The sequence below is a fragment of the Dysidea avara genome, chromosome 13, assembly GCF_963678975.1.
Source record: "Dysidea avara chromosome 13, odDysAvar1.4, whole genome shotgun sequence".
Lineage (NCBI taxonomy): Eukaryota > Metazoa > Porifera > Demospongiae > Dictyoceratida > Dysideidae > Dysidea > Dysidea avara.
Genome location: NC_089284.1, coordinates 17,625,335 through 17,645,116, shown reverse-complemented (window position 1 = coordinate 17,645,116; position 19,782 = coordinate 17,625,335). Strand labels below are relative to the sequence as shown.

The 19,782-nt window shown below is 41.5% G+C and overlaps 3 protein-coding genes across 4 annotated transcripts in view; 2 read left to right on the top strand and 1 right to left on the bottom strand.

Moving 5' to 3' along the window:
- Positions 1–2: 2 nt before the first annotated feature.
- Positions 3–19,429, bottom strand: LOC136242302 (mediator of DNA damage checkpoint protein 1-like). Its single transcript, XM_066033709.1, has 18 exons — positions 19,196–19,429; positions 19,115–19,143; positions 18,996–19,069; positions 18,243–18,398; positions 17,859–17,934; positions 17,477–17,597; positions 16,121–16,325; positions 15,999–16,062; positions 15,895–15,947; positions 15,754–15,846; positions 15,617–15,706; positions 14,541–14,765; positions 12,030–13,235; positions 9,963–11,123; positions 8,605–8,776; positions 485–669; positions 278–438; positions 3–218 (listed from the first exon to the last, which is right to left on the bottom strand). The coding sequence occupies exons 1-18, from the start codon at positions 19,297–19,299 to the stop codon at positions 125–127; spliced, it is 4,269 nt and encodes a 1,422-aa protein (XP_065889781.1). The 5' UTR covers positions 19,300–19,429; the 3' UTR covers positions 3–124.
- LOC136243156 (small ribosomal subunit protein uS10-like) lies at positions 16,213–17,016 on the top strand. Its single transcript, XM_066034678.1, has 4 exons — positions 16,213–16,361; positions 16,469–16,568; positions 16,622–16,821; positions 16,892–17,016. Exons 1-4 carry the CDS (start codon positions 16,359–16,361, stop codon positions 16,946–16,948), a joined length of 360 nt encoding a protein of 119 aa, XP_065890750.1. The 5' UTR covers positions 16,213–16,358; the 3' UTR covers positions 16,949–17,016.
- The window catches only part of LOC136243152 (protein LYRIC-like), a 1,397-nt gene continuing 1,010 nt past the window's right edge, over positions 19,396–19,782 (top strand). For both annotated transcript variants that reach the window (XM_066034675.1, XM_066034674.1), the window contains exons 1-2: positions 19,396–19,596; positions 19,643–19,749. In XM_066034675.1, coding sequence (XP_065890747.1) covers positions 19,509–19,596; positions 19,643–19,749 — 195 coding nt within the window. In that variant the 5' untranslated portion in view covers positions 19,396–19,508. The remainder of the gene's footprint in view (positions 19,597–19,642; positions 19,750–19,782) is intronic.

The window sequence follows — 19,782 nt, the reverse complement described above, 5'->3', positions numbered from 1 at the left end:
AGTTGGGTAACACTATTACGTCATGATGTTAAAATAGTAACAATATGACGTCACAAAATAACATGTGATGTGTATGACCAGCATGTATCAATATGGCATTTGTTCCCGAAAAAACAATGTTATATCATTTCCTTCTACGTTTTGTTGCTGGTGAGGATACCTCACTATCAACATTCTTTCTCTTCTTCTTCTTGTCTTCTTTTATGCTAAGCCGATACCTAAAATGGCAACATTAAGGGAAAAATAACATGTTATAAAATTGCTGGTGTAAGGATACAATTCAGGCTCAAGTTTTTGCCGTAAAACACCGCTGAGTAGGTATTCGTTGCTATATATTGCCACACCTCCTTCTGATGCAGCTTTACATGTGTCAATGTCTTTGTCACACGTCACTATGGAGACATCATCACTGGCAACAACAGGCATGTGATCTAGTACCTGTGAACAATAGTGAATCACATGATCCATTAATAGCCCCACCCACCTGTCCTCCAGCACACTTGATGATGTCCCTCATATCAGAGGGAGCAGGCTGCACGCTGGGAGTGATAAAGAACTGCTTGTCCTGCAGTAATGGAGGACCACTCTTTACCCTGGCCAGGGACACTGACAAAGAACACTTTCTCTGCTTCTCAAATGACTTATCCTTGGTGATGAATGGCTCTGCAGCTGCAGAGGACAAAATAAAGTGAATCCCTTGAACATAGAGTTAAACAGTATTCCTGGAAGGCATGACTTTATACATACACCAGTACAAACTGGTCACTGTTAAACAAGTGGAAAACAATCATTACTGGAATAAAGTACAAGAGTATATTTCCTGGTGTTTCTGAACATGTATTCCCATAACATGAAGCACTATCATTAACTAGTGTAATGAAATATTACAGTGAAATAGGTTCCAGTGATAAATAGAAGAGATACAAATGATACAACATAGCTATGTATGTGCCTCATTTTAAATTAACAATTTTTTATTGCACTGCACCAAGAGTTCATCAAACAGTAGGGTAGTACTGTTTAAGTAGGGTTTGCATCAAAAATACCACCTTTAAAAACCAGCTTAGGAACTTCTTACGCGATGAAAATCACCTTTACGGAATAATATTAGTCCATCTAACATCAAGTGTAGTGTTACTGGCGGCCGGATATAGAATATTTTTTAAAAAAAACTCCAAAACTTGAAATTTCATCTATATTCACTCACTGCCTGACCACAGTCGCAAGCCTAGAGCCTAAACGAAGCAGTACACGGTCACCATTTTACGACACAACAACAAACTCACCAGTGGGATGTGCCTTTTGGGGTTCCGACGAGTGTACGCCCTGTGCGCCTTGCCTTTTCTTTTATCTTCAATCAGGCTGCTTGTCTTCTTTTTCTTCATCCAACAAAACCATATCGAGACATTAATTTTCCATATCAACACTTTCTTTAAGCAGCATAATAGATGCCATAAAACTATATTTCAGAAGGCTCAGTCTCACATATCAATGGTATTTGGCCTAATCCCAAACATCTACAGCTATGTTGGTAGTCCAGTTCTACGTAATGCACACCAGAAACGGCTTGCACATGCACAGAAACTGCCTTATAAATACCCAACCGCATGGTCACACTTCAACCTTTTTTCAAACTCACGAAGTTTGCTGGTTGTGTTTCTATTATCTTCAAGCTACCGTTACTGAAATCATGTCACAGCTGAAGCTGTTGACGGATGGAATGGTGTTGATAAGCAAGACGTCGAATGTGCGAGCTCGTTTCAGCCCAACAATTCTGAGGAACCAGTCGACACAGGGGCCGCGGATGAAACGGCAGACGATTCTGTCCCGCCCCCTAACCAGCTACTCACTAGTAACAATAGTAGCCTGGTGACCTGCCTGTAGTCAGAGCTCCTCGTGGGCCAAGGAAATGGACAACCGGGACCCTTTGCTAGATGACGATGACCCAGAGGCAGGAACTAGACCAATCGACGTCGTCCCAGTGACTGAGTGGACAAATACATTTCTAACCGATGCCTTCACCCATAAGAAGACTGGAAGTTGCGCTTTGCTCAGGTCATGGGGGATCAGAATGGTCATTTATATTGACGACATCTTGATTATACCAGAGTCTGCAAGGTGCAGTGCAAGCAGGACAGCACTTGGAGGTATTAACTCACATCCTTCAAAGCCTACACGACACTGTTCCTCCCATGTTGTTGATGTATGCCACTACTGTGGCATTGTCAGTTGAAGGAGTACTGAGATCACTGAGGCATGCTTCAGGAAGGTCTTCACTGCAAGTGTGGCTGCTAACAGCTCCAGAGAGTTGATGTGCATAGCTTGTTCCTGTACAGACCAAGCTCCCCCTGTGCATGTCTCTGTACAGGTTGCTCCCCAGCCCATCTGTGAGGCATCGGAGCTGATGGTCACATGCTCTGGTTTCTGTTTGAGAGGTTTCCCATTCCAGATGTTCTCCCCACCAGGACAGCTCTTCTAGAGAAGCTTGTGAGAGCGTTAGGTGGGCCTCGTAGTTCTGATCATTGTCTGCTAAGGCTGCTTGTAGGTCTCTCTGTAAGCAGCGGTAGAATAGTGGGGCTGGGGGGATAGCTTGGGTTGCTGCATTGAGCTTCCCCAGAAAATGAGACAAGAGGTGGGCTGACAAGGTATTCATGTTGAATATTCTGACTGCCTCTGCCCAGATCTGCTTCACTTTGTCTGCTGGGAGAGAAACCAGCTGTTCACCATCATGCCTAGGAATTCTAGTTTCTCTCAGTGTTGATGATGAAGCCCCAGCTGACAAGACTGGCGAAGGAGTTGTGGATGTGGGCTCTAGACAGGGACATCGCCCTGTCAACCCAACACATTCCAGGTGTGTCCAACACCATAGCAGACATAGAATCCGGGACAGGTCAGATTGGATGCTCTGCCCACGCATATTTCAAGCCATCAAGGAAGCCTTCGGGCCGCTGGACGTGGACCTATTTGCTTCCAGACTGACATACCGGATACCTTGCTTCTTCAGCTGGACACCATGACCCTCTGGCGGAAGCAGCAGATGCATTCCAGCAGCATTGGGGCCCTCTGAGGGGGTTTGCCAACCCACTGTGGTGCTTAATCGGCAGAGTACTGAGCCAGGTGTGCCGCCAGCAGGCTCAGTTGGTGCTAATAGTGCCAGTGTGGAAGGACCAAACCTGGTATCCAGTGCTTCTGGAGATGTTGTAGGACCTTCCCAGGCTGATTGCCCCATCCAGAGACCATCATTCTCCCCGATGGAGATGGCACCTCAACTAGCCGTGTGGCCTGTCTCCGGGAAAGATTCTCAAGTAGTTGCCTTTCAGAAGAAGCTACTAAACTCCTGCTACAATCGTGGAGAGCCAAGTCAGCCCGTTCCTATGACTCACAATTTCAAAAATGGGCCGTGTGGTGTGCTGAAAGGGGTCGCAATCCCGTTTCAGGACCCGCCTCTGATGTAGCAAATTTTCTGGCAGAATTACACAGGCAGGGCTACCAGTCGAGCTCTCTGAATGCCTTCAGGTCTGCCATCTCTTTTGCTCATGACCAGGTAGATGGCGTTACGATAGGCAAGCACCCCATGATATGCCGGGTGCACAAGGGAGCTTTCAATGCCAGACCACCCTTGCCACGTTATACAGCAACCTGGAATGTACAGACGGTCTTACATTACTTAGAGAACCTGGGACCATCTGCATCTCTGTCACTCAAGCCCCTCACTTTCACGCTGACAATGCTATTGGCATTAACCAGGCCATCTCACTCTGCAGATATGGCCTCTTTGCAGATAGACCACCAACAGTTTAGCCCCGAAGGCGTGGAGTTTCTCCCAGCAGCACTGGCGAAGCAATCAAGGCAAGGAAAGCCACTTAAAGAATTCATTTTTCCTTCTTTCCCGCATAACTCTGAGCTCTGTCCAGTAGAGACCCTCAAACAGTATGAGGCTGCAACCTCTACACTTAGACCCCACAATGTTAGCAACTTAATTGTTGCCCTGGTCAAGCCTCACAAACCTGTATCCTCAGCAACCTTAGCCCGGTGTTTGCGTGAAGTGCTTAGGCTTGCTCGCATCGATGTGAGTGTTTTCTCAGGTCACTCAGTCCAAGGCGCCTTGACCTCAGCTGCTGCAGGTGCTGGTATCACCACAAATGATATCCTGAAGTAGTCTTGTGCCCAGCCGGGCTCGCGCAAATGCGCAAACACCGTCTGGTGACAATGCTCAAGTTTCTTGGGCCCGGAAGTGCAATCCAACCAAAATATTGGCTGGCCAATCAGAATCGAGGAGTTGCTTAAAAACAGTAAAAAACCGTCTAAAATGGCTAGGGATAAACTAAAGCTCAGAATAGGGCATTTACTAGATGCGATCTCTTCTTTTACCAGTATTAGTAGAGGGTAGCGTTTCATTTTTGGTTAAATATTGAATCACGATTCTTCTGTCTTATAAGGTGAGATTGGAAAACACAACATGACAACAAACCTCTTGGTCAAAAACTTCTAAAGAATGGATTTAAATTGTCTGCTTTTTCGTCTACTTCCAATACATTCGTGCAATTGTGTAACTCATCGATTCTGATTGGCCAGCCAATATTTTGGCTGGATTGTACTTCTGGGCCCAAGAAACTCGAGCATTGTCACCAGACAGTGTTTGCGCATTAGTGCAAGCCCAGCTGGGCATGAGACTAATCCTGAAGGCAGCAAGACTGGAGCTCAGACTTTGTCTTCAGGAGGTTTTACTACTGTCCGATAAATGACCCAACCTTTGGAAGATCGGTACTAGCTCTGGGTTCCACTGAAACATAGAGGTCATGTGGACTGGAGCTCGACTTCATAAGGAGTAGCTTGGAAGCTACAAACAACACCATTGATATGTGAGACTGAGCCTTCTGAAATATAATTTCCAAATGGCTCAGATCATGCAATGATAGCATGCTATTTGGAATTATAAGAAGAAGGTGAAGTTGAGCATATCAATGGTCCCACCCACCCATTCCCAGTATGGACTCGCTTTCCAAAGGTCAAAGTGTGACAATGCAGTTGGGTATTTATAAGGCAGTTTCTGCGCATGTGCAAGCCTTTTCCAGTGTGCATTACGTAGAACTGAACTACAAACAAGCTGTAGATGTTTGGAATTGGGCCAAACCCCATTGATATGCTCGACTTCACCTTCTTCATATAGTTCCAAGTAGCATGCAATCATTGCATGATCTGAGCCATTTGGAAATTGCTTAGACTACACTACTGTACGGAGGTACCAGTACTCCACGATAGGTCACAAGATCACACTCATTCTTTATTCTATGTATTATCAATCTATCGATTGATACCATGCCCCTTTTACACTAGTTGCATTTGTGATCACACACACCTTTAAGTTGGTAGGCTGATCCGAGATACTCTAGTCTAGTAATCGATTGAAACCACAATGACCACACCCCTTAAGCACACATGACTCGAGTACTCTAATACAGCAGTCACCCTAATAGAACAGTCACACGTTTATAGCTAGTTGTATGCCTCAACAAAAAAAAAACTAGTATATTAAAAATTATAAATTTAAAAAAGAAGTAGGGATCCAAGCAATAAAAAGTAGTGAAACAAGAGATGAACAATGGTAGCCATTACAGCATAGCTCAGTGGGAAATCCCTACTTTAGCATTAAATCCCTACTTTGGCATTGAACACAAAATAATTGTTATACCATGCCAAAGTAGGGATTTCCCACTGAGCTATGCTGTAATAGCTGCCATCGTTCATCTCTTGTTTCACTACTTTTTATCGCTTGGATCCCTACTTCATTTTTAAATTAATATACTAGTAATATATATATACCATGATCACGTGAAACTTCAAAGGCACCGCTGGTTGCATATAGGGCATATACACCCCAACCCACAGGTGAGTATATATACTCACCTGGGATGTCACGTGACACACTATTGTGTCACAATTACGGGCTGATAGCCTGACGTGGGCAGGCGAACGACACCCACACTAGCATGACTAATCACCCAGATGACTCAGGCTAATAGCCTTCGTCATGCTAGACGATCAATCACCCCAGTCAGTATGAGTCCAACCACTGGACTCATTTTATACCCATACCTAGCGACTTCAATGATGGGTGGCAGCAAGTAACGTTGCTCCTACATTTGTTGATATGAACGGACAAGTCCTGGCGATATACGCAGATATGTTTACTGAGTCCCACAATCAATTTGATTCTTTATTGTGAGAGCTGAATTGTGAGAGGAACGTTTCCAGCGTGTCTACCATGCCAAACTATGGCAAATTAAGTGTAAGTATATACTTTAAGTTGGCTTGTGTGCGTATGGGTTGTTAGTAAGTAATGTAGTGCGGATTAATTTAGAAACATGGTATATATCATATGAACCATGGCTCACTTCGGTGTATTGCACTTATATACACCCCGACTCCGAAGTCAGAGGAAGTTTACTGTTGATAAACGCCGAGGCGTTTATCAACAGTACACTTCCGATGACTGAGGAGGAGGGGTGTATATAAGTGCAATACACCTCGTAGCCATGGTTTATATATTACATATATATACTGAGGAGAGTATCCTACTCTCATATACCCCTGTAGAAGGGAGTATCATGAAGTTATGATATAACACTTCTGAGTTCTCCCGTTTCTCTTTGTATAACTAATGATGCCATAATATTGATTGAACGCAACGTTGCTAGCAACAGCACTAACTCTAGCTTTCAGCATTTCTCACTGAAATACAAGCGTGTCTTCATGTGTTTAGACAACTGCGTAGGCATTTCTTGCCAGGCCATTCACAAATACAGTTATCCTGAGTGTTGCAAGTGTCAAACGGTACTAACAATTCCAGCGCTTTTATGGCTGCTCGTACATCACAAACCACAACATCTTGTCGTTACATCATAACTTTACAATACGCCTTTCTACAGTGATATGAGAGTAGGATACTCTCCTCAGTATATATATATATATATATATATATATATATATATATGAACTCTTGACTGCACTGGTTTTGTTTGTTATAGCATAGTTTATTCATGTAGCTGTGACTGCTGTATTAGAGTATATCTAAACCACACTGCTTATCTGTATAGTGAGAGTTGTTGATTTGCAAAAATTGCAAACAACATTTCCTCAAAAAAAACAAACAAACAAAAACTATCAAGTAGCATCAAGAGTTCATATTAGAGTATGTACCACTCTGCGTGGGCAGTTCAAAGGCACCGCCAGTGCCATAATTTGTATATTGCACTGCTGCAGACCGCAGCGAGTGCATTATAACTTATAACACACTGGTTGCGGTTTTGTAGACCACAACGAGTGCATTATAAGTTATAATGCACCGACCGCAGTGCAATATACAGATATTGCACTGGCTGCGGTTTTGTGCAACGTAGCACAAGTGCCGGTGGCGAAGACCACTACGACACCTCACCTAATAGGTGGAAAGACACTTCATAGATCACTCGAATTCTTTTATAGCCTGATATGTAAAGGTCGATTGTGGGCCATAACGTCACCAATACGTATAATGTTTACAAGCAGCCAATGGCGATCGAAAAAGCCAACGTGGGTGGCCACAACTCTAGTCTACATATATATAAACGTACTTATACACCTTACTATAGTATGTTCATGTTGAGCTGAACCCTCAAAAACATTTAATAACTCATGGATGCAATTACACACGATCTTGAAATTTGGCTCATTTGTACTATTGCTTGACCTGCTAAGAATATTTCAAAATCTTTTTGTTCAAATGTTTGACATAATATTTACGGCCAATCAAAATTTTCTCAATACATTTCCTATGGGGAAGCCATATAAATACAATGCCCATTACAGCTCTTTCCCGAACTTGTAATGGAGCCAAACCATATGTGTCTGTTGTTGACACCTTTGTTGTCACCAATAATTATCTGGTTGGCTGAAATGTTAACTCTGTTGAGAAAAAATCCACTTTTAATTTTTAGCTGTTTTTCAGGATTCAGCTCAATGCGAACATACTATAGTCTGGTGCCATCTTATCCCAGATTAAACTGTAGTCCACTTCGACAATGACTCAGTAAAACAAATATATTCTAACCTTTACGTTCGATTGTGGTAACCAGTTTTGTCATGCAACCAGATTCAAGTTTAGCCAGTGTGAATAGTAAGAATTAGATTAGTATCGTTTAGTAGTTAGGTTTTGTTTACTTAAACTGTCTATTTAGCTACTTTTTTCGCTCGAGAGAATCACTATGGTGATTAGTCTGGTGCTTAGTCTATATGGCATGCTGGTATACTGAGCACTACATGATGAGAGTCGAACAGCGAATGCAGGTTATGATATAACTCATAGTGTACTAGCTTTCAATATCTCAGGTGGCTGCAGTACTGCAGGGGGAACGTCATCGCAACGTCTGGCTTGGTTACCCACAATTGATGTTAGAAACCTGGCCTTTATAAGTGTTACAGCTGTATTGTGAGACTCTCCCCACCTATTAGGTGAGTGGTACATAACAGTTATACAATGTGCACTCGTGCTCTGCCTGTATAAACGCACTCGTGGCCGTTGTATAACTATATATTATATTATGAACTCTTGGTAGCATCACTTACATACAAATTTCTTCTGTTGCTTGCACTTATCCAACCATTTGGTGCTGGTGATCGGACAACCCCTAGCTAGACAACACAGCAGCTTGATGGTACGGCCCAGCTTATCATTTGTGACCAGGTGGGTACACTCATACACTGATTCTACCAGCTGACCACCAAGGTCCTTCACCACCTGGTGATAAGGGGAAGACATTATTACACATTGTGGAATGGTGTTTGCTATTTATATATGCACATTAAAAATATACAGAGGTAACATGGTCAACCAGCTATCTTGTATATGTGGAGTACACAGTGAAACCTGATCACCTCGGGGCCTCCAGTCATAATAGACACCTCAAATACAGCGTAACAGGAAAGAGATGGAGTCATGAAAAATACAAGTCGTTATGTGTCAAAAACTAATCTCTACTACTTGATGCTATAGTTCAAAATAGCAAACATACTAAAACATGGAACGGTCTGGAAAACAAACTGCTTGAAACGTTTATATGCCATATAACTTGCTGTTTAGTTGCTAGAAATATCATCATTGGGTTCAATCAAACACAACACAGCCAGAAACAAACCTCTGAGAACAGTCTTGAAGTGTGCTAGATCAGATATTAAGCTCTAAGTTGGGAATTCAGTTCTTTTGTTGCAAAAGCACACTCTCATTTTGTATGTGAACAAGACAAGTCACATTCTTCAACGATGTTCTTACACATGCTGTTCAACATTCAGTTTGGGTCACACCACAGGTAGTGATGAGTAGACTATGTTGTAGTTGGCAAGGCACTGGCTACCACAAGTTATTTTATTGCATTTTGCTATCGCTGGTGCTTTATTAAAGATTAGTCACCTGTTTTGTTGCTTTTGGGAGATAACTAAAACACAGAACAGACTGGTAGACACTAGCCAAAATGGAATAGCAACTTATTACACATAACTAATATCATATGTACATAAACCTCCAAAGTGTGATGAGAAATGTGATTGCAATGCATGCTTGAGCCAATACTGAGGAGCTCTGTGCTTAAAATAATAATAATAGTGAATGACTCACGTAATTAGGTCACTTGGCCATTACAATAATCACCTGCTTAAGAAGGTCACTGATAATCCCCAGACAAGTGCACACAGAAGCCAATAAGTGCTGGGGTCTTCTGTGTACAAAGAGACCTGATGTAACCACTATATGTACTCTAGCCCAGTATGTACCCAGTGTCCTACAACAATAAATTTTGGCATGTTGTAACTCTAAAATGGGAAAAAATATCAGAATCTAGTAGGATGAAATCAGCAAGCTGAATCACACACACGCACGCACGCACGCACACACCCACCCATACATGCACACATACACTGTACATACACACCTTCTCCGAGCGTTTATCAACAACACCAGTAAATAATACTTTTGGTAAGATATCAGGCAACTCTTTAGGGAAATCATGTGACTCTTTCGGAAGATCATGTAGTGCTGGATCAGGTGATCCTCTTGGTGATGGCTCAGGTGATCCTCTTGGTGATGGCTCATGTGATCCCAGAGGTGAGTCATCTAATGACACGCTGAGTGGCTCCTCCTTAACAACAGGGATTGTCCTCCTAGGTGTTAACAAGACATCAGTGTACTTCCTCTTTATCCTGCCTCCTGAACTGAACAAAGTGTCAGCTGAAATATCATCATCCAGAAAAGAAGGACTGTTGCGTTCTAAGACAATCGGCTTGGGTATAGGTGTACTGTTTGCACTGGGAAGTTCAGGCTCAGCGGGTTGCTTCTTTCTGCTGTTTCGTTTTCCAGCTTGAGCTCCGCCTCTTTTATATGCACCTCTGCCCCTACCAGAAGCCCCTCCTCTCTTTTTTTCTGTAACATCACTCTTACCATTTCTAGAGGTTTCATCTTTGCTAGTCTCTGCAGACTTCCTACGTTTACTTACTGGTGCAGCATCTTTCTCTTCATCTTTGGAAGTTTCTGCAGACTTCTTTCTTTTACCAGATGGTGCAGTCTCATTACTCACTGTAGCACTCTTCTTTTCATCTTTATTAGTCTCCTTACTCTTTCTTCTTCTACTAACTGGTGCTGTTTCTATGCTGTCCCCATCACTCTTTTCTTTGTCTTTAGCAGAGTCCATAGTCTTTCTTCCTTTACTAGATGTTGTGGCCCCTGTGCTCTCTGTAGTACTTTCTTCATCTTTGTCAGTCTCCGTACTCTTTCTTCTTCTACTAACTGGTGCTGTTTCTATACTGTCCTCACCACTCCTTTCTTTGTCTTTAGCAGAGCCTGTAGTTTTTCTTCCTTTACTAGATGTTGTGGCCACTGTGCTCTCTGTAGTACTCTCTTCATCTTTGTTAGTCTCTGTTGCAGCTTTCCTCTTCCTGGCTGGTGTGGTCTTTGTCTTCTCTGTGGCCGCACCCTTTCTAGTACTGGCAGCAGCAGCCCTTCCTTTTCCTCGGCCTCTCTTCCGGGCTCCACCCCTGCCTACTGGGCCATTATCAACTGGTGGGTGTGGCTCAAGCACAGGTGATGCAGATGGCAACTACAGCAGACAAACACACCATTAAATCACAAACAGGACATTTAATTTATAGCTACGAGGGAGTAAACTTCAGATTACAGACCGCATTTTTCTATTAATATTACTTTTAAAAGCATTCATGGTAAAGTCTCAACAATAAAACAATACTCAGTTTTGTATTGCTTTCTGATCCTTTAAGTAATAATGTTCTGAGAGAAACTTTATGAATTGTCGGTACAAAAATCAGTCATTGGCACATACTATAATATGTACAAGTTGAGCTGGATCCTGAAAAACAGCTAAAAATGAAAAGTGGATTTTTTCTCAAGAGAGTAAACATTTCAGCCAACCAGATAACTAGCAGTGACAGTAAAAGTGTCATCAACAGACAAGTGTGTTTTGACTCCATCACAAGTTCTGGCCTTTCCCATAGGGAATTGTATGGTGGAAATTTTGATTCACCGTAAATATTGTGTCAGACATTTGAAACAAAAGGTTTTGAAATCTTTTAGCGGGTCAAGCAGTACTACAAATGAGCCAAATTTCAAGATCGTGTGTAATTGCATACATGAGCTATTAAATGTTTTTGAGGATCCAGCTCAACGTGAACATACTATAGCAAGTAAAAGAAATTTGTAAGAGCTAAAATTAATATTGTATCTAGGATGAACAGCAAGCTGTTTTAATTATTGGCTTAACGCAAAGAGAATCCCAGGCTGCGTGGCTCCTAAGGTACTTGCCTAGATTGTAAGCTGCCTGTGGATCAAGTCACCAAGCAGTCTGAGACTTTTCTCCATTCAACAGGATTGTGATGTAAAGACTTTTCTGCTATAAACATGCCAGTAGTAGGGAACTACACAACCCGTACTGCTGCATGACATCTCTTATATTTATAACCAGTACAATACAGCCATACACAACACTTACCTCTACATCTGGAGACTCTTCATCATTTAGTAGATCATTTACTGTCACGTCCAAGTTGGACGGACGACCTGTTGTTGCAAAGTGCACCTTCTTTGGAGTAGAGCTTGATGGAGATTTAGGGGACGCAGCTTTGATGATGGGAGTTGTCTTGGGAGAGTGGGGAGGACTTGTTTCCATTGGTGTGTGGGTAGGGCTACTAGCTGCAGGCTGGTGGGTTGGGCTATGATTGGTACTGGCATTGCTAGCTATAACATTTTCAGTTTCATCATGTTTAGTTAGTTGTAAGTGATCAGGGTCTGCATCAACAGCAGGAACAACAACATCTAATGTAGCATCATCATCCTCCTCCTGCTGCTCACCAATACTCTGCGTGTCATCGTGTTCATCCACAGCTACCATTGGATCAGCCACACCCATTAAGGGTACATTAGCTATGCCCATGGCGGGGTCATCAATTGCTTGTGTGGCATCATCAATTGCTTGTGTGGCATCATCAATTGCTTGTGTGGCATCGTTGTCAGCTGTCTGATCATTCACAGCTACTGTTGGATCAGCCATGCCCACTGTTGCATCATCTACAGCCATTGTTGCATCATCTACAGCCATTGTTGCATCATCTACAGCCACTGTTGCATCATCATTTTTCACAGCCACAGTTGCATCATCTAAAGCTACAACTGGATCAGGATCAGCCACACCCACTGTAGGATCAGCCACGCTCACTGTCGCATCATTTTCTGCTACAATTGGATTGTCATTGGCATCAGCAAGAGGGGATGAAGTATCTGACATTTCATATGGTATGGTGGGCTCAATATCAACATGACTACCACCAGGAGACTTGTTTCCTCCATCATCCAACACTCCTTGTGTCATCTCGTATGGTATGGTCCCTTCAATATCAGTATCTGGTGAATCACTGACAGGAGATTTAGCAAGGTTATCTCCTTGTGTCATGTCATAAGGGATTGTAGCATCTATGTCGTCCATAGGAGATGGACTACGTGACTTGTCAGCAGGTTCAATCTGGTATGCCACAGTCTGCTCCTCTGCCACTCCCAATGACACTGCTGTTGTTTCTGATGTTGCTGCTTCTGTCACTGCTGATAAATCAGAGAGTGGTATGAGTTGTGTGGAAGTGTCAGGATGGTCGGTCAGTAACGGTGAAGAGCTAAGTGATTCTGATCTGTTAATGACAGGCTCCGCCTATCACAAGCAGTAATACATTACTGAACTAATTATAACCATATATAGAGGTCTTCAGAAGAATCTGAGAACACTTGTATATATTTATAGACATAGTTACATCCTGTGCATAGTCAAGGTTATTTCAAGTACAAGCAATATCAGAAACCATATGAAAATATTAGTTGCACTCTCGAGGCCCTAGAAGTATGAATTATTTTAATCCAATCTTGTTCATGGTTGTTAGTGGCTGATTAAAAGAATAGAGAATATGGATGTTTGTTAGTAGTGAAACAAAGACTATATTTTGAAGGAAATCAGTTAGTTGTCAAAAATTTTTAGACCAATTGTGTGATTCACCCTACTAACTGCAATCAAACAGTTTCAGCCAAAACTTCACAGATATATAAGCTTAACAATATACTCATTTACTGACCCATTTGCACTGGTCATTTTCAAGATGCTAATACAACATCCAATGGTATACAAGTCCAACTGTATTATATGTCCAAGCTACTATATAATACCGTGGGTATTCACATGACATAACGGTATCCCATAAATATACACATTCTTGGATTTTTCTGAAGACCTCTCTATAGCACACCTTGATGGGAAAAATGTTAATGATTTCCAGAAATTTTCTATATTTCCAGGAGTGCATCGAATCCTATGGACAAGGGAGCATGTAACTCCGTAAAGAGAGAAATTCAAACATAGCTGCCGTGTACTATAAGAAACTTTTAAAATTTCCTAATTAGGATATTATGTGGAGGCGCAAGTTTGAATACGTCACGTTTCTGCTGCGACGAAGCGAAGCTATGGAAACGAAGTTCAATGGCACGACAGAGGAATAGTAGCACAGGCTTAGCAGGACAGTCTTTCTACAGTCGATAATCACACAAAATTACTCCGCTTGACTATTCTGAGCTTTTCCTTCAACTCGGATGATCTTCTTATCAAAGCAGTTTTGCTACCTTCACACTAGATGATGGAGTAGCAGCCCATTCAGTGCATCCCTGTTGCACGTAAGAATGATGTAACCAATTATATACATAGTAACACTGGACGCCATGTTTGAATTTCACCCATAGTATTAGTAGTGTATGGAGATACACACTCCCTTGTCCATAGGATTCGATGCGCTCCTGATATTTTTAATGATGTATGTTTTGTTGCAAGCAGTCTATTCTACTCCACAGAAGATTTTCTATCAACTACACATGTATTAGTGACACTAGGGATATCAGCCACATCAAATCTATCATTAAGGCATGTCCATGGGCACAGAATTAATGCATGTCATTTACTCTATATAATGCTCACTTCAGTTGTCACTAGCAACTGGGTTTGCTCATCATGCCTTGTTTCGATGGTAGCAGTGGTGGTGGTGATATTAGTTGGGTCAACAGATGCAAACAAGACATCAGCGACATCACTCGATACTTCTGTTGCTGCTGGGGTGATGGGAATAGTCTCCTCTAGGTTATCATGAGTTGTGGTGGTAGCCTCCTGTCCATCTCTCTTAGCAACAAATAAATCCCACTGCTCCTAATATTTTTGAGTAGATATGAAGGAAAAGTTAGCTAAATGATTTATTCAAATAAAAGATACCACCTAGGGGAGGTTTTGTAGACAAATGAACTGATGGCTTTGATGAAATGTGAATACATCTCCCCCCCAACAAATCTCCCATCATAAACTATATCATATTTCTTTCAGAATAGAAAGAATTAGTGGAACACAATTGATTGCTAATATTAGTTAGTAGAGTTCAGGGGATTCCCCAAGAAGCCAAGTAATAAATTTAGAGGGACACTGTTTTCACATCAACCAATAACATGTAGTTTGATGACCTACTGTGACTCCCTGCATGTCACAGGATTATGTCTCATCCATACATAAATTCCATAACTTAAGAGGTAATTCTACTGAATAAAACGTATATGAGTAAAATGATTTCCTAAAGACTATCTATAAGTAAGTACTATATGAAATGTGTACAACAAAAATATTCTCCTAAAAATTGATTCTGAGTTCCATTGTCCACTACAAAGAAGTTCCACTACATTGGTTAGTGAACACTTGTATAAAAAGCCACCTCTCGAAATAGTTTCCCAATATTATCCACTTGTCCCTGGTAGAACATGCTGTGGGCTGGATTTGGCATAAAAAGGAACCTCCCCCTCAGCATGTTTGCCATCATAAAGAAGGACACTACCACTTGGACATCAAGTGTACACATAAGGGTTGCAGGGTAAGGGCAGGCTTGTCAAAACAAGCTCAAAGAAATTCCACAATGCTGAGATCAGCCCCACAGAAAATGAAACAATTAATTACTCTGACTACCACTCAACACACACAAAGCAAAGAAGCACACACATGCACACACTTACGCTCACCTTAGTGGTATAGTATACACAGGAACAGTCTCCAAACAGCAAGTCACAGTTGTCATTTAACTCGTAATAGGTGTTTGGTTTTAGTAATACCTGTTTGTAACCATGACATCTGCAGTGGTAAAATGACAAATGATCACCTTGTTCCGTCGGGTGTGGTTCTTGCTGCTGTTATCCACAATAAAATGGCTCTCCTTCTCAACAGTAATGGTGGCATGATGTTTGGAGATGGCCTATAAAAAGACTGTACAGTAACATACATCAACACACAATCTTTTCACCTTGACCGGGATACAAATTTGACATGATGTACTGCGTCCAACTGTGTTCTCTCCTGCAATAAACTTTGTTAATGCTTGTGTATGCTGTCTGCAATAAACTGTACCTCTTAAAACCGGATAACACCGTTCTCCTTCGCTATCTCTAGGTAGTACTTTCAGACTGCCCACCTAGATGGAGGTAATGTGTAAGTCTTCACTAAACCTTGCTGAGCTACCCGGTACCTACCGCTGCCATATCTGCGGCGCTACATTCATCACCCGTTTCACTGCCGGTGTAATCTAAGCACAAAGTCTCCTCCATCCGTATATTATTGCCATCGCTACAAACCCCAATGGTGTGTACAAAATATGCGGAATTACTTTCCCTCTCCGTATACGAGTCTAACACGTGGTTGTAGCGAGTAGAATTGTGGATTGGTTCACCGCTGTTCCTGTACGAGGATTAAGTCGACCGTTCACAAATAATGGTACGTGTTATAATATTGTATAGCTTTTGAAATGCTTGAAGTGCATGTTTCTATTGTTTTTTTTGTGTGATTTTTCTAATAAATGCGCATTTTGTCTTGTTTCATAGGCTTACAAAGGTGAAAAAGGAATTCCTTCAACAGACGAGGCGCCTATTCATAAGATCAGGATCACTTTAACCAGCAGAAATGTCAAGTCATTGGAGAAAGGTAAATGAAACTGAATTTGTATTCTCTGTTAGATTCTACATTCTGGTTCCCAGTATGCAGTGATCTTATCCGTGGTGCCAAGGACAAGGGCCTGAGGGTAAAGGGACCGATACGTATGCCAACAAAGAAACTGCGTATCACCTGCCGTAAGACACCTTGTGGTGAGGGCAGCAAGACATGGGATCGATATGAGATGAGGATACACAAGCGAGTGATCGACCTACACTCACCTGCAGAAACTGTGAAGCAAATTGTATCCTTTACTATAGCAACCCAGACCATGACAAATCTCTTTTTTTTGTCATCCTTAACAATATCTCCAGACAAGTATCAGTATTGAGCCAGGTGTTGAAGTGGAGGTAACCATCGCTGATGCTTAAAGGAAATGACTAACCAGCAACATTATTATAATTGTGTAGTTATCTTATTGTATTGAGTGAACATCTCAGCTGTGGCTACTATGAAAATAAGCTCATGGAGTTAATAAGGATTTGGTTGGACTTTTGCCTGTTTGAAATATGAAAATAGGCAAAATCAAATCCTTATTAACCAAACACAGAAATATCTATATACTGTAACTGATTAAAGCTGTGTCATTTAACTGATGCCAGTTAGCTGCAGATCAGCATTCACATCAATGGTTAGAGCTGTTTGGTGTTCATACTGAAAAAGTGTTGAGGTGTTGTTCCACACCATCAATTATGGTATGCTACAAGGAGCCACACACTAACCTTGTTATGCTTCACAACACATTTGATTGCTAAATCAATAATGGATGACTTAGTAAAATGGGATTTTTTTTCCTCTGCCATTAGTTACAGAAGTAATGCCACAAATTATTAGTTTTTCATCCTGTACTGAAAATGGGAGGACGGATTTTTACTGACTAGATAGCTAAAATGACTCACAATACAATTTTCTTAGACTGTTCTAGCAAGGTACCAACTTTAGAAGGTGCTGGATAGCTGCACTCAGCCACCAAATCCTTGATGAGGTAAGAAAAACGGCCATATGGGCAGGGATGAGAAACTAATAATTAAGTTTATGTGGCCTAATGCACTTTGATAATCAGTATATTATAACAGTTCTCCATGATCCACACATTAAGAGCCAAACACCTCACTAATTTAATGATATGCAGCACACTGTTCAATATTATAACAAATAGATATAAAAAGTTCTTGTTTATTGATCATGTGATGCGCTACTCCACCCCTCAGTTATACCTTGTCATCTATAGTGATGGTCACCATGGCAACAGTGACAATATGTGCAATGACTGGTACTCACCGTGGAATAACCATTTTGTTTTCTTGGGATTTTTAGAGCCAAAAGTGACATACATTGCGTTGTCCGATGGCCTCTCCTGAAATAAGAAAAAAAAACAAGGTTGGGTGGGGGTATAACTAAGTACAAAAAGGGTTGAAAGGATCCCAAGTAACTATAGTCTGGTCACCACCTCTCAATATATAGGATTGTTCCATAGTACCCATTTACTCTATTATTATAATACCATTGAAGTAGATGGTGTGTTCACTATTCAAATGCTCCAATGGTTTTTAGCACAGGTAATTGTACCATATTAATAATATGTGGAAAAATATCTGACCTAATAATTGGTACTTTTACCAATTCACATACCCCACATGACTTACACCTAGTACTACTCCTAACCTTTTTAGTGCAACTACTCAACATACTGACAATGCTAACACAGATGGAGCTGACACTCAGCGCAGGGGACCAGTCCTCGTCCAATATGGACAGACAGATGTGCCCATTACTGTAAATGTGAGGATGAATTGGGACAGTGTCCCCTATGAAAGTGACCTGCAAAATGGAGAAAATACCACATAACAGTAAATTTCAAAGGACATAAGAGTAATGATGACCATACCATACAACAGGAAATATAGATGAACGGAAAAATTTAACGAATTCACAGATATGACAAACTAAAATTTGATGAAAAGCAAGAAATTGCATATCTAAATTGACTTTTGAGGTGCTTATTAAAGTGATGAATGTACAAATTTGTTAATTTATCAAAATTCCTGTTGTACAGTACAGGCACTCCATCCAATTTACAAAATGGGCCTTGCTCTAAAGTGTCCATTATAAATCACTGTGATCTGAGGTCAGTCAGTCTGCCCTGTGATTGTGCAAACCACTTCACATCAATATCATAAACAGTTAAATACCAAAACTAAGTGCATTCAGACTTCAATTGTGTGTCGTGTATATATGTGTGAAGAAAGATTTACAACTGTTGTCCTGTAGCCAGGGAGGGCCTACACTACTAACAGCTTACAGGTTGGCAAGTAAAATACAACTAAGCAATTTTTTTCACTATCAATATGTTTCAAGGCCTCAAAGGTAGATCTTAAGACTTCTCATGACTCATGATCAACATGTTGGGTCGCTAACCTGTGGTGAATCAAATGGATACTTGGACGAGAAGATGAACTGTAGTGTAAAACTTTCACCAGCGTATAATGTACCTAATGAAATAGCTACATGTTGATAGCACGTGATGCCAAACTAACCTTCAGCTCCATCAATTTTGACCACCCACCTAGCACATCACGTGACGTTAAACACACAAATACAAGCCGAACCAGTCCTACCGGTTCAACGAGTCACCAGTTGCTGCTTCTTGCAAATTAACTCCTGCGGGAGGTTTAGTTGACAATTCTTCGCGCTCTTTCATCAATCTCCGATTGAACGCCATCGGGCAGTGGCTAGCACCAACCCTTGACCTCCGGTTAATGAGAACGTATGCTTCTATACGACATGGTTTATATCCGCACGAAATTATAAGAATAACAAAGATATCCGGAGTTTGAAAAGATTTCAGGATTCTAATGTTCTAGGTAGTCGTCGTTTTCTTTGTACAGTACGCGAGCTTGTGCACGTGCAGTGGCACGGGTGACAGCTGGTATGGAGTCGGACTGGTTGACAGGTCTACTAGTCGTGTTAATGGTCACTATAGCGGTGGGGTTGCTATGGAGCAGCACCAAGTTGAGTGGTGAGTGATATGTGAAGGTGTTGGCCTTGTAAGCATTTCCCAACAGGTGGACAAACGCCCACGCCAATTATTTTGGAGGCACCAAGTTTAGTGTCTACTGATACAACAAAGGATAAGAAGAAAGTGAGACAACGAACAACTAATCCTCAACAAGTAACTATTAACATTGTTTGGTGTATGGCAAGT

Excerpts from the sequence above, each read along its gene's own strand:
- LOC136242302 (XM_066033709.1), bottom strand. The coding sequence starts at position 19,299 with ATGGCGTTCAATCGGAGATTGATGAAAGAGCGCGAAGAATTGTCAACT. Across the intron at positions 19,070-19,114 it reads CAAAATTGATGGAGCTGAAG|GTACATTATACGCTGGTGAA; the intron begins GTTAGTTTGGCA and ends CTATTTCATTAG. Across the intron at positions 14,766-15,616 it reads GTGTATACTATACCACTAAG|GAGCAGTGGGATTTATTTGT; the intron begins GTGAGCGTAAGT and ends CAAAAATATTAG.
- LOC136243156 (XM_066034678.1), top strand. Across the intron at positions 16,569-16,621 it reads TGTCAAGTCATTGGAGAAAG|TATGCAGTGATCTTATCCGT; the intron begins GTAAATGAAACT and ends TCTGGTTCCCAG. Across the intron at positions 16,822-16,891 it reads CAGAAACTGTGAAGCAAATT|ACAAGTATCAGTATTGAGCC; the intron begins GTATCCTTTACT and ends CAATATCTCCAG.